Source organism: Silurus aristotelis, assembly GCF_946808225.1.
Source record: "Silurus aristotelis genome assembly, chromosome: 2".
Lineage (NCBI taxonomy): Eukaryota > Metazoa > Chordata > Actinopteri > Siluriformes > Siluridae > Silurus > Silurus aristotelis.
The window spans coordinates 36,531,051-36,546,089 of record NC_139575.1 but is presented as its reverse complement, the minus strand read 5'-3'; the positions used below and the strand labels follow the sequence as shown (position 1 = coordinate 36,546,089).

The 15,039-nt window shown below is 41.4% G+C and overlaps 1 protein-coding gene across 6 annotated transcripts; it reads right to left on the bottom strand.

Annotated features, from left to right (window-relative positions):
* Positions 1 to 1,190: 1,190 nt before the first annotated feature.
* cobll1a (cordon-bleu WH2 repeat protein-like 1a) lies at positions 1,191 to 14,479 on the bottom strand. Of its 6 annotated transcripts, none has more exons than XM_083524562.1 (11): positions 14,316 to 14,479; positions 11,374 to 11,510; positions 11,071 to 11,269; positions 9,821 to 10,037; positions 8,966 to 9,010; positions 8,265 to 8,368; positions 7,724 to 7,960; positions 7,216 to 7,327; positions 5,361 to 5,523; positions 3,914 to 5,095; positions 1,191 to 1,421 (listed from the first exon to the last, which is right to left on the bottom strand). In XM_083524562.1, exons 2-11 carry the CDS (start codon positions 11,460 to 11,462, stop codon positions 1,397 to 1,399), a joined length of 2,373 nt encoding a protein of 790 aa, XP_083380688.1. In that variant the 5' UTR covers positions 11,463 to 11,510; positions 14,316 to 14,479; the 3' UTR covers positions 1,191 to 1,396. The 6 variants fall into 6 exon arrangements, with proteins under 6 accessions (XP_083380688.1, XP_083380687.1, XP_083380691.1 ...); XM_083524561.1 differs by having other exon boundaries at positions 11,374 to 11,513; positions 14,316 to 14,478; XM_083524565.1 differs by having other exon boundaries at positions 5,361 to 5,508; positions 11,374 to 11,513; positions 14,316 to 14,478.
* Between the last annotated feature and the right edge of the window lie 560 nt (positions 14,480 to 15,039).

Genomic DNA, 15,039 nt, shown 5'->3' with positions numbered 1-15,039 from the left:
CGGCAAGAAACTGGTGATGGGATGAGTATCACGATATACTAGGATATTTCTTGTTTTTTGAAATGGGATACCATTTTAGAAAAGCCGTCATTTGAATATAATTTTAGAAAAGCTGCCAACCTGAACACCTTACTACACATACTGTACCATGAAACCCTGTGCCAGCTCATACCCGTATCGCTCCTCAGTGACATTAGTGTATTGCTATACATGAAAACAGTTAATACCAAACATGGTTATTAAAAAATAAATAAATTAGCATATGCACCTCATCGTTAAAGAAGTGGGATTGATGTATTATTAGTATTAGTATTATTAGATTAGTAGTAGAATAATGATCTATATGCTAACTACAGTTTTACATCTGAAAACTACAATCCTATGGGAGGCAAGAAAACAATTTTTTAACTACAAAGATAGTGGACATCTTAGGTTTGTGTACTGTATATAGCACTGTTCTTTAAGCCACAAATTGAGTTTCATCTGGTTATAAGATGAGGGCAAGTGCAGGTTCAGAGATAAGAAGATATAAAGTCAAAACAATACAATTGCTCTGAATCTTGTATGGATTTTTATAATATCGATACTGCGTTTTCTGACAGTCGAGTTTCGTGTTTCCAAAAACCAAATACCGCGATACGCACGTGTATCGATATTTTCTTTCACCCTCAGTACAGAAGCAATAAAACCGAAAAAAAGTTATGAATTTGAAAGTAAGTACAGTTTATACACTATATGAACAGATCTCTGGCCTTGGGTTTGGTTTATTCATATGGAGGTTTGCTCACTTCCATTATTAGTGACCTGAGCTTACTGTATTGTATTTCTGAAACATGAAGGGTTTGTGTCTGGGGGCCGTTTGGAGAGAAAACATGTTGAAACCAAGCATTACTGAATCTCGCTTAGAGGAACAAACACACACACACACACACACACACATACACACACACACACACCCACCCACCCCCCTGGCTGTGTAAATTCAACTCAACTTCCATGATTTTCATTTAAATTTCAAATATAGCACAGGGGCTCCATCTGAGTGTGTCCTCTGGGCTATTTTTATAAAGCAGATCCATAGTAGAGAGTGGAAATTGGACTGAAGCCTGCACGTGAATATGTGTGTGTAGCTGTTTTATTGCATACAAGTAAAAAAAAAAAAATGAATACAAAAAACGACGCCAAATCGCATGCTTGCAACATTTATTTACATAAAAACAAAACAAAACAATTTTCAGAACAGATTTTCTATTCCATTGTTCACACATTTTTTCATTGACCATGATTATACAAATTATATAAGAATAGAGTTCAATATAAAGAAAAATAACAATCAGAATCAAACTAAAACTTTAGATTTTAATAAAAAAAAAAAATGTAAAGCGTCATCTGAACATCATATTTGCTCCAAATTCTTCATTCTGTGGACACAAAAAAACAGTTATGGTCAATTATGTCACATTATATTATTTAATTAATCTAATTATCTAATTAAAGGTCGACCTTTAAAAATACATTTTAATATTAAATCCAATTTAAAAATGAATAAATATAAATATAAAATTGCTCTCTCCGTGCAGCACACAGTCTCGCGTGTAATAATAAAACAGCACGTTGTGTCAGAGATTTGCCACTAGAGGCCGCTCTCGTAATGACAGTGGACCGGAAGCCAGTATCTGTATGGATTTTTGCTGATAGCTGATTTGTTCCAGCAATCGACTATCAGCGCCGATTAATCGGCCATAACGATGAATCGGTCAACCTCCAACTCAAATCATAATGATTTGATGTCAAGAATTTAATTGCATCATAATTTATGCAGAAGCATCAGAGTTATAAACTTTGACTCCTAACTTTCCATTACAGTAAAATCAGATCTTTCATACATTCTGAGAAATGGAAAGATAGTAAATGTACCCTGCAATGTTTTAACTTTTCATGGATCCTTATGGACAAAAGTATTGGGACAACTTTTTTTTTTTTTCTTCAGCCATATGTGGTTCTTCCACGAACCGAAAACTTGGAGCCACACATCTGTATTGGACGTCTTTGGATGCTTTGGAGCATGACATTTTTCCTTCACTTGAACTCTGAGACTCAAACCTGTTCCAGCATGACCATGCCCTTGTGCTCAAAGCAAACTCCATGAAGAAGTGCTTCACATGGGTTTGGAATTGTGTGTGAAAGATCTTGAGTAGTCTGGTAAAGATCTCTGATCTCAATCCTACCGAACAGCTTCGGGGTGAATTTTTCACGCAGGCAGCAGTATCTGACTTTACTGTAACACCCTCGTGGCTTGATGAATCTCACACAAATTTCCACAAGCACACTTTAAGACCTTGTAGAAAATCTTCCCGGAAGAGTGGAGGTTGTTAGAACAGCGAATGGGCACTAAATGTGGAAAGGGATGTTCAAAAAGCAGCTCATACCACTCTTATGCTCAGGTGTCCATTCACTTTGCGTTTTTTTCTGTTATAGGGATATAATCAAGCGACTGATCACGAGCTGAACTCTGCTGCATGTCAGGTCACATCACTTTCCTTTAACAGCACAATTCCCAAGTGGAATTTCTTACATATCCGCAGCCAATGCACATGGAAGACCGGAAATAAACTCTGCAGCACAATGATGGAATGACAACACGTTATTTGCACACGTGCGCACACACAGTCAGGATATTAACTCTAAATACAGTTGTACAGGATATGAGCTGCCACAAAGGTGGAGCTTCCTTCTCACATAAACACACACTAACACACTTCGGGGAAGGAAGAAACCACTTGTATACACAGGGCAGGGGTCAAGCAGACATTTATGAGTGCGACATGTCGATCTATATGTTGTACTACTTCACAAAACACACACAAACTGTTGAACAAGACACAAAATAATCTCCTGTGTTAGTTGTTACTACGGGTAGCCCCCCAATTTAAATGGCAATGCGTTCTGATGACCAAATAGTAACTTGAAAATATCGTAAGTGGAGACATGGCCAAGGAACAGTGATCAGTATGGAGTAGTACACAGTCATTTGTTAAAGATTGAGCAAATTATTGTACATAATTTAGCCAAATGGAGCAGTTTACAGCTTTACAGGTTCGTGGACAAGTGTCGGTTCGTGAGTGGGGGGCCGGGCCAGACGCGCTCGGTTTCAGTGTCTGGTGACGGCGATAAAAAGGAGACGAGTTAAAATTGGGATTTGAAACACCAAAAACACGAAAAAATTTGCACAGTAACACGGAGACAACCGAACCGGAGAGAGCAAGGCGTCAAACAAGGAGTCCCAACGTATCGTGCGAAAATTCAAATGTGGGAAAAAGTTTATATTTGTACCAATTTTTTGTATCACTATCGTCGTCGTAAGATTGAAAAATTGAAAGTCAAACCTTTTTTTGGGGCTACTACTCCAACTACTCGATACTTTTAGCCACATAAACAATCCAAATGCTGGCCGCCAGTCTGTCATCAGTCATAATTTAACAACACATAGTCGTAATTATGTCACCTTGCAGTCGGAAAACCAACTTTCTAGTAAATATATTGAACTCTCATTTGCATATCAGACCATGATTTGCGTTAAACCAATTGGGTGAGCCTGGTTTTATGACATCACAATCGCATTGGTATCGCAAAAGACTTGCGTTCACATGGTTCATGTAAAAAACGAATTCGGATACTACATTTTTCTCCTGGTGGTAACCGATGGTCAATTTGACTGGTCATTTTTAACTAAATTTATCAGTGTTCAATTATTTGTTTATTTTTAAAACATGCCAATTGGGAATTGTTAAATGTCTGTGCAGACGTATTTTCCCTGAAACTGAAAACGATGTGTTCGGACCGATAACTCAAACCGGGTATCGTTACAGTCTACTGAAGAAAATGCGAAAGAAAAATGACAAACTCGACTTACTGTGCACGTGAAAAAGAACTCCAGGTTTGCCTTTTTGCCTGAGGTGTCAAAGCGACAGGGGGCGGAGCTGTAGAAATGGGTGGGGCTTCATTCCAGGGACCTATAGATGATGGTATCTTCACAGTAAACTCTTCTGTGATCAGGTTCTGGAAATAGAGCTTTTTAGAGGAAGTGTGCTGAGAACTGGCACTTGGAGAGCACGGAGTTGGAGAGGGTGTTCTTCTTGCAGAAGGACTTAAAGGACAATCCACATTTCCACGAATCTGAACTCTTTTGCTGACAGCCAGAGCAAAGAGAGATGTTGAGTTTGGAGGGGAATGCTCAGTGCTGGGATCAGGTTTGGACTTTGAGAGAGACTGAACTGAATTGGGTTGGTAATTATGAGGGTTGGTTTGGAAAAAGCTTGTGAAAGGTGTGTCAGAATTGGAGGTGTGAAGGTTAGAGGAACACTGTACATCCCAGTAGGGGTCTTTGTTATATGAGACATCAGATGTAGGGTCACGCTGAGGGTCAGAGTCGCATAAATTTGGGTTTTGAATAGGGAAAACATTTCCTGCTTCATGTTCCTCAGTTTCCTCTTTCCTGAAACTCTCAGTTTCCTCCAAATTCTCAGTGTCTTCCACTTCCCAGCAATCATCATAATCATCATCCATTTCTTGATCAAGCACCTTTCTAGACGTCTTTAAATCTCCTCCCTCCCAATGATCATCTGTTAGAAAGCTCCTTCTCCTTGTTCTGAACTTATCCATCCATTCTCTCCCGTCTTGATCGGCCGTCCCGTCTTTGTGCTCCGAATGATGTTTCTCGGAATTTACGTCCAGATTTAATTTCCCAAACCCTTCCTTGATACTCAGCACCGCACCAGTTTCCACTTCATTCTCAAATTCAGCATCATCTTTTTCAAACGTCTCCATTTGCTCAGCCTTTCCGGATTCTGACCCACTTCCTTCCAGATTTCCTCCTGGATCTTTATTGGTAGTCTCCGAAGTCTCCATCGTGATGAGAAACTCGTACTGTCTCGTGTTTTGTGGTCTTCTCTGGGGCACCACGGTGAAGGTGGTGAGGCCGTCTCTCTGAGAGCCGTGTCTCAGGAGCTTACAGCCAGGGGGCACCACAGGATCACCATCCAGAGACCCAGACACTAGGGAATGGCTTGAGGCTGGAGGTGGATGTGTGATGGACCTAAAGTGAGGAGATGATGAGAGCAAAGAGAGATATGAATGAAAAGCAAAGCATAAAACATGAAAAAGTAACAGCTGCACCTTGGCGTATGTACAATAAAATTTCATTTAGAAGTGTATTTTAACATGCTTTTGACTTGTTCCTTCACAGCAAATTATCTTCCAAATGTCGTTCCAAGAGTTTCTGGATCTCAGAACATGCAGTGTGAGATTACATGCAGAATCGCACCTAGAAGCCAAAAGCAATAGGAACGGTGTTGTGATACCCGTCAAACGAGACGTGTCTCCGCTCCATGGTTTTCATTCGGTCAGCAAATTCGGACAGGACCTCGTTCATCAGAGTGGACATCGGGACGGACGAGCAGGCCGGTTTCTTGAAAGTACAGTTCTCCTCTTCGTCCTCTAGAAAGCCTCCTGTATACGAGCTTTCTGATTAGAAACAACACACACCGCTTACGACCTTCAACCTGCTGTTCTACCGCTTTCTCCTTGTGTGCGCACCAGGGAAGGTCAGGGAAGGTCAAATTCTGCGATTCGCATCGCAGTTTTTGATACAAAGTTGGATCACGACGCATCGTTTTGAACATATTTGCGTCGGAAAAACTATTTCCGTAGAATTATTTGTAGAAGCGCTATACTTTTTATTATTTAGAAAGTGACAGAGAAAGAGGCGTGTCCTGAGAGTCACTTAGAATACAGATTAACATGGCAGAGGTAGAGCTGTAACTTCCTGCAGACACAACAGGAAAAGAACGTCTTGTTTTCGTCTTTTTGGGGTTTAAAAGCGAACCGTCTGTACCATATTAAACTGCATATAATCACTTTTTTCACATTGGTAGGTGCTTTTTATGGATCGTCGGCTACGTATTGAAATACTAATCGCATCGGCCTCAGACATGGAGACGCACATCCCTAGTGCGCACACACTTTTTTAATCAAAACATAAAGCATACTGTATAATCCGGAAATTTCAAGCCTAAAATGTTACTAAAATATTTAGAATCGTTTCCTTTTTCTTTAAAAACAAACAGTTTCTTTTTATTGATGAGGGTAATAAACACACGGCGCTAAACACAAGAGCAACATGATACATATAAACATATAAAATATATAAAAAAAAAAGAAACAGAAATATTACATCAAAAGCAAACAAAGCAGAAATGCAGATAAATAATAATCATTTATTACCACAGTCCTGTTTTTTTGTTGTTTTTAAAAGTGCGCAGTATAGAAAAGGTTATAATGACGAGGTGAAACCGAACCAGATTTCCCGATTGATCGATATTTAATTACTGAAGCGAGACGTCAGTAATTGCAAGCTGATGAGTGTCACGTTTGAAGAAAGATGGTGGTATTTATGAGGCATTTCCAAAGGGACTCGTTTTATATTCTGGATGTACGGACAAAAATAAACGCATTTTTCTTTTTTCCCTCAATTATCGGGTAACGGTTTTGAAGCGAATCACGTCTTTAGATACTGAATGCTTTTGTCATCCTACAAAATTTACGGAATCACATGAAAAGTATGATTAAGACCAAATGTGGGCTATAATTATATCTGTAATAAATTACTATTTGGCTCATATATATATATATATAAAATTAATCAATCAATTTACTGCAAGATTAATGTTTACATTTAGAGGCATGTCATACAGCATCAGAGGTAACATTCCATCTATCTCTGGCCTTTTTAGTCCATTCATGACGAGTAGAGTAGGACAGGCAGGCCTGATCCTGGATCGGCTTCTCCGAGACACACACAAGGCAAGGACGAGAGCACAGGATCGATAACATGACTGACGCCGAGACAAACATGACAAAAAGGTGACAAAGCAGACATGAAGAGACCCAGAGGCAGGAGAGGCGTAGAAAGAAGACAGGATCTGCCCTTCACCAGTGAGCTGGACAGTAAGACAGAAGCAACAGTGATGGAGCCATGTCTCCTAAGCGCCCCCTCCTGGCAGGACAGTGTCTGCACACAAGCACAGAGGCAAGCCAGCACTTACTCAATGTGGTGTTCTTGGAATATGTAGCGTTCCTGACATCTCCCTTATACTTTCAAGTGATTCCATAAGTATATATAAAAAAATATACATATAATAATGTCGAAGCATTTACCTTTATCATCAGAAGGGTCTGGAAGGGAGGAACTCGTGCATGGAGGGGGTGGGGCTCTACGTTTGTGCCTCTTCAGGGACGACTCGGCGGACGAGACACGACTCAGCACACCCTGAACACACCACACACACACACACACACACACAAAGCATGTTTGTGATCAAATACACCCCCTCATTGCCATGTTTTATTTTCCTTCCACAAACCCACATATGATCCATCACATGGTTCGATCCTAGATTTATTCAAACCTGTTCCAGCACGACAATGCGCCTGTGCACAAAGCCAGCGCTGTGAAGATCTGTTTGACAAGGGTAGGAACGGACGAGCTCCAACCCTATTGAACACCTTTGGGTTTAATTGGAACGCTGCACCCCAGGCCTAAAATCTAGTGTATCATCTTCCCAGAAGAGTGGAGGATATTAGAACAGCAAATGGGATGTTTAAAAGGAAGCACACACCAATCTTATGGTTAGGCCAAAATATGCCAATATTTTTTATAACGCACCTGTTTTTCATCATCGGTGGGCGGCAGTGCGACTTGTTGACCAGAGTTCAGTTCACAAGAGACGCTCCGGGAGCCGAGCATGCTGGGAGGCTGAGGGGCTCGTCTCTTCTTGGTCATTTCACAAGACGTCATGGATGAGGCGGAGTTTACTTCTGGACGACTCGTCTCATTTCCATGCTGATCTTTCAGCACCAGAGAGCTGGCGACGTTCACGGCGGTGGTGTTCGGTGCAGTCTGTTGTGGCCGAACGAAAAAAGGCAGATAAAAAAAAAAACAGGGCGAAACAGGAAACAGGATGTAGCAAGGGCTAATTAGATGTCTGAAGCAGATACAGAAGCGCCTGGAGGAACGCCCCGAATTCTGCTGAAATGAGTCGATTATAGAACTCATGGTTCATAAAAACACAGGAAAACTGCCAGACCAAATATCTGCTCTGGACAAAACACACGACTCCTGTAGACACTCCGATTACTGATTAGTAATTCATTACAGCTCACGCCATTCGAGTTCAGCTTTAATTTGAGACAGCAAGCTCTCGGACCTCTTCCAGTGATTTCCTGCTTCTCCTGAACAAGCCGAGTAATCCCCTGTTCTCTTTCTCGCCCTGGACCTTCTCCTGTGAAACCGATTTCTCCTTCTTGCAATCTGGACAGAGAAACAAAAGCATGAAAGTAAAACGTGCAGGTCAATAAACAATTATACATTTAGTTTCCGTCATGCAGTGTATAAAAGCATGAACTCTCAAAACCTTTATGCAGCAATGATGGGAATTTTTTTTACAAAATTTTAGAAATACGATATGCAGACAAAAGTATTGGGACACCTGATTTTTATTTTTTGGTGGTAAAAAGTTATTTTGCAAACTTTTACCACAAAGATGGAGGCTCACCATTGTGTAGGATCCAGTTTTCCCTTCGCCTTCCTTCAACTAAAAAAGAACAAATCACCGTAGTAGTGGTGAGATTTAAACTCATCTTTAAAGACGCCTCCTCATCTTATCTCCATCAGTATCTGACTTTGCTGAAACCCTTGTAGCTACATGAATTTTCACAAAATCTACTGGAACGTCTTCCCAGAAGAGTGGAGCTTATTATAAACAGCAAACCTTTTCATTATTCCCACAAACTTCTGTCCCTATGGTGTAGATCTCCTGCTCTACAGAGATATTAACATTAACTCTACACAGACATGAAGATGGTCATGTTTAAGTCAGGGGTGTTCTAAATGGTGTACCTTCAGTACCTTTATGAGTCAGAGTTGCTGGGTCAGGTGGAGAATTTGAAATGGCTGTGAAAAGAGAAAGAAAAAAATTATTTACAAGATGATTTAGCAATAAGATCTTGATTTTCACAGCTGAAATGACAGGAACTAGAAAACCTGAAGCACATTTCCGAATGAAAAACCAGGACTGAGTTGTTTCTCTTGAATAAGGCGTATAAGCTGCACTGTATAGCTAACTGTCTTCAAATCAATGTTTTGCTAGCATTTGATACTTCAAGCAAGCAATGCATATGCAGTTCCTTCACAGGTTCTCGGAGCATGCAGCAATGTATCATGGAAAATGTAGAACGTTCCAGTAATGTTCTACATTTTCCATGACAAACATCTGCCTTTCGGAATCACAGTTATGCATTTAAATGCTAGCATCACAGTAATTGTCTTTAAAACAGTGTTTGCTTACAGTTCCTTCACTGGATCTAGAACTTCTCAAACATTTTTCACAAGAAACATCTTCCTTTTCGCATACAGGTCTCTGACGCTGTCAGTGATCCGTGACTGAATCACTAATATAAATGCATATAAACGCTAGCTTCACAGTATGACTGTCTTCAGAACAATGCTTTACTAACATCCGATACCTCAAGCTAGCAATGCATGTTGGGGAACAGTTCCTTCACCGAGTTCCAAAACCGCTTCACATTTTCTCTACTTTCAGCAGGTTGAGGGTGAAGGGCTTTGCTCAGGGGCTCTGGAGTGGCAGCTTGGTGTGGCTGGGGTTTGAACTCATGACCTGTTTTGGATCCAAAAGTCCAATGCCTTAACCACGAAGCGACTACCTCTCTGAACATTTAAAACATTTCCATGGAAAACATCTACCTTTGGCATACAGGTCTCGGATGGCGTAGTCATTGAGAGTTTTAGTCAGGTCCAGCGGCTCTTCTGATTGGCCGTCTCTTAACAACACGGTGCTTTTCGGATCCATCTCGCACTTTTCACACACAGCAGGCATTAACTCGGCCAGGGGAACCTGTGGACTGACTCGCACCACGGCCTTGTGGGACTTCCTGTAGTTAATCATCAGACGCACTGTGGCCTGCAGGTTTCGAGGTGTTAGAATAGAACAAGTTCAGCTCACAAACAATAAGCTGAGAATTCGAACACAAACGGGGCATGCTGTACTAGAAAATAAAGTTATTCCACAGCGATTTGTCCAGTGAACAGAGTACTTATAGTGAGTATAAACAAAATGCCAGGCTTTTTATGCACTTATCAGGAACGTGGATCTGTATAACGGAGCCCGATTCGATTCGCATCTTAAAGCTCAGCCAACGATACGATACATTAAAGATACATGTGAAGCAGCTACCGACGCAACGCGATACGATTCACCCTTATTACGATACAATTTCGATTTGATTCAACACAATGCGATTCGATTGAAAAATACGATGCTCTGAATTTTAATGTGGTGTTGATAGTTCCCATATTTCTTCGGTTCAGAAACAGAGCAAATCATCAATTTACTTAAGTGACTTCTGAGTTCTAACCTCTTTCACAAACGTCTGCCATCTTTATTTGTATTCTATGTGACTCTCAGGACACGCGAAACAGTTCAGCGAAGACAAATCAATCTAGATATCAATTATTGGACAAAAAAAAAGCATAGCGCATCTATGAATAATTTTATAATAATAATAATAATAATAATAATAATATGCAAATTTATTAACTTTTTTCTTGATGCACTGATGAATCTTTGAATTTTACAAATCCTACCATTAATCTGATGTTTTGGAACGTCTATGGAACAAGATCTATTTTCAAGCAGCTCTAAACGTTCTCTTAAAAACCGTATTAAAAAAAAGACTTCTCCGAAAATGGTTTAATACGCCTCAGAAAGCACTTTCATCGAAACTCTGACAGACATTTTCTGTGAAATGGTTGTTGCTATAGAAACAATAAGCTATTTCAAGCAGCATATGTAAAATAAACATTTGGTATTGTTCCATGAAATGTGTCGGCCAATCAGAATTGAGGATTCGTCGGCAGAGTGGTAGAAATGAAAAGAACGGACGAAAAAGCGTGACGAAAAGACGTACGGTACGTTTCGTTTAATCTCGGCTTACCACAGGAACGTGAGGGACTTTCTTGCTGTCGCTTCGTTTAGGTTTCAGCATAATGAGCTCGGCTTCCAGCGAGCCAATCAGAGAGCTGGGTTTGAATTTCAGCTTGTTGTGATTCGTGGAAAAAAGTTCCAACACGTGATCTGAGGGGTTCAGGTGGTAGCGAGCGCACAGAATCACCAGCACGTCCATCACTGGTTTACTGTAGGAACACACACACACACACACACACACACACACACACACACACACATGGTATCTGCATTCCACATTAGTTAATTATTGAATTCATGAACAAATTCTCACCTGCCATGCAGTGTAACTGTTCTCTCGTGTCCCTCAGGCAGCAGGACGGTCAGGGTCAGGTTCCTTTCTATCAGATCTACCTGCTCCATAATGGGGTCAGTGTTTGGAGACACGTGTCCTGAAATGTCCACAGCGTCCTACTGAAGTAAAATAAACATTCTTCTTATATAATAGAGTAACATGGTAATGATTTACATTCACAGAAATCTGATTTGCTGATAACAAACACAGAACTGCTGCTGTAGTGAAAATCACAGCACTGAGAACATCTGGAGTTTGTTTTGTGAGTTTGTTCATTTATCCACTGCAGTACTGAGTGTTTCCTCTAAAACTGCTTCATCTCAAACACTCGCTCGCTCGCACACATTCACAAACTCACTCACATTCTCTCGCTCTCCCACACACACTCCCTCTCCCTCTCTCTCTCTCTCTCTCTCACACACACTTTCTCACTCTCTGTCACTGTTGCTCGCTCGCTCTCTCTCTCTCTCTCTCCCCCCCCCCACTTACACACAAAAACACTCTCTTACACATACAATCTTTGACAATAATTTTTGCTTTTTTGCGCTCTCTCTCTCTCTCTCTCTCTCTCTCTCTCTCTCTCTCACACACACACACACACACACACACACACACACTCACACACTGCATCTCTCTCTCCCACAAACACATTTTTTCTCTCTCGCATACACACACCTTCTCCCTCTCTCTCGCGCACACACACACACACACACACACACACACACACACACACACACACACACACATTCTCTTTCTCACTTTCTATCTCTCTCGCTCTCTTTCTCACACGCGCACACACGCTTATTCTCTTTTGCTGGCCTCTGTTGCTCGCTCACACACACACTCTTTCTCTTATATTCAGTTTTTTTGTCCATGTAGTTTCTGTAGATTTGTGGATTCATTCCCACACATGACTGGGACACAGGGACACGTAAAGCACAGGGCCGGTATTGAAGCTCTAATACAGCATTAGTGCTCTATATAAGGGTGATTTTTCAGTGCAGGGCAGCGCTGCATGACTCACTGGAAATCTTTTAGCACTACACAGTGGAATGTGAGTTATCTTGAGTCTGACTCAGACCCTTCACACGGGTCAAACAGAACTGAGCACTGGGGGGTGAATTACAGGGGCACGACTGTACTTTCACTGAGAGGTCTGAAAGATCATGGTTGGTGACCTCGTCCCAAAAAATTAGGGGTAAATATAAGAATAAATGCACACAAGCAATGTCCCACCCCTGTGGCCCCCTTATGCACAGCAGATGCTGCAGACCCCATTTTTCGCACGTGATGTAGTACATTTAGGCATTCCTCCTAATATCCCAGTAAAAACACAACAGTGAATGTAAATGCTACGGTTCAAGTGAGACACAATAAAGACCTCAGGACGTGACCCTTCGGAGCATGAACAGCATGAACTTCTTCAGCAGTTTGAGCTACAGGAGCTCGTCTGTTGGATCGGAACCACACGGACCAGCCTTTGCTCCTCACGTACATCGGTGTACCTCGGTCGCACGTGACCCTGTCACCGCTTCACCACTGTTCCTTCCTTGGAGCACTTTTGATGCACCACTGCAGACCAGGAACATCTCACAAGAGCTGCAGTTTTGGAGATGCTCTGACCCAGACGTCTAGACGTCCCAATTTGTCAAATCCTTACGCTCGCCCATTTTTCCTGCTTCTAACATCAACTTTGAGGACAAATTGTTCACCTGCTGAATAATAAATGCATCCACACACTAACAGGAGCCATGATGGAGAGATCATCAGTGTTCGTCACTTCATCGCTCATAATGTTATGATGATTTCGTAATGTTCTACCTGATCAGTGTATGTATACTGATAGAGATTTCAGGGCACTGATATAATAAAATAAGGAATATTAATTAATTAATAATTCTACATATAAACAAGGCTACAGGGTGGATATGATCTCTCTCAATAAATCAAACGCGTATATTTGTATTAAAACGTTCATTTAAAAATCTAACAAAAAAACAATTAAAATATTTAAACAAATACATTTGTAATTGTTTATTTAAAAGCGCGCGCGCGCGCGCGCACACGCACACACACACACACACACACACACACACACACACACACACACACACACACACACACACACACACACACAAAACGTGTATTCGGGTTTTCCTGTCAAATCAAAAGAGAATATTATTAATAGCTCTGGGTGCGGCTCGCGGTGATCCACGGTCTACGGAAGTGACGTCACAGTAATTCCCCCGAGGAAGTCACGAGAAAACGGTGATAGGGTAGTAAAGCAAGAAACAGTTCACGCCTCTGTGTGTGTGTGTGTGTGTGTGTGTGTGTGTGTGTGTGTGTGTGTGTGTGTGTGTGTGTGTGTGTGTGTGTGTGTGTGTGTGTGTGTGTGTGTGTGTGTGTGTGTGTGTGTGTGTGTGTGTGTGTGTGTGGGTCAGCGATGTCACAGCTGCGCATTTATTTTGCGGCCACAGTCACACACCACCGCGCGCGCGCGCGCGCACACACACGCCCCGCACGCGCTCAACCGGTGACAGCGCACGAGGTGAGGGGAAAAAAAACAACAACCCCAAAACACCTGGTGCCAATCTGAGCGCGCGCGCTAATTAATCAAGACTTGGTGTGTAAATGAGTTTACCTGTTTGTTTGTTTGTTTGTTTGAATAAACGCAATGAGCACACAGGATGGTGTGTATAATCAGTTTACAGTCTAAGAGCATTTATTCAGTTATTAATAATAATAATAATAATAATAATAATAATAATAATAATACGGAATAACGTAAATTCTTAAAGTTTCCACGCACAAGTCAGATCCAACTTGCAATCAGGTTAGTTGTATTAAAGTACATGATTATAACTATAACACACACAACACATTAAACCCAAGCTGTGTTTGCTGCATGCTTGTACACTCACCTCTCTGCTCAGTGTGTTGTCCTTTCAGACTTCTCCAGTCAAGTAAGAGTGAGTGAGTGTGTGTGGGTGTGGGTGGGTTTGAGAGAAGAGACAGAGTGCTAATGGCATGGTGGGTAATCTGCTTTGCTGACAGCACCTTATAGACCTGCCCAGTCCTGTGACAACAACAGCTTTCTTTCCTGTGAGTGTATTAGTGTGTGGGTGTGGGTGTGGGTTAGTGCTGTGTGTGTGTGTGTGTGTGTGTGTGTGTGTGTGTGTGTGTGTGTGTGTGTGTGTGTGTGTGTGTGTGTGTGTGTGTGTGTTTGGCAACAGCTTGAATTTAGAGAACAAAGTAGTGTATTCACAAGTCGTGTGACAAAATAAAAAAAAACAGCACTATTTAGGTATAACCAGGAAAGAGTGTGTATGTGTGTGTGTGTGGGTGTGTTAGTTAGTTAGTTAGTTAGTTAGGATGCTGTTGCTTCTATTGTTAAAATTCATTGTGTTTAACTTTCGAGATGTTTGCACATTTACACAGTGTTTGTAACACAATTCATCTGTTGAATCCCTGATCGTCGCTGCTGTAATGCGTCTGTGTTTCTGGCTTGAGCTCGAGCTCCAGATTACGATGGAAGCTTCAGGAGTGTGGCAGCGAGTCACACAAGAGATTAGTGAACAGCTTAATTTGACTGTCTTATCACACAGACGTGTGTGTGTGTGTGTGTGTGTGTGTGTGTGTGTGTGT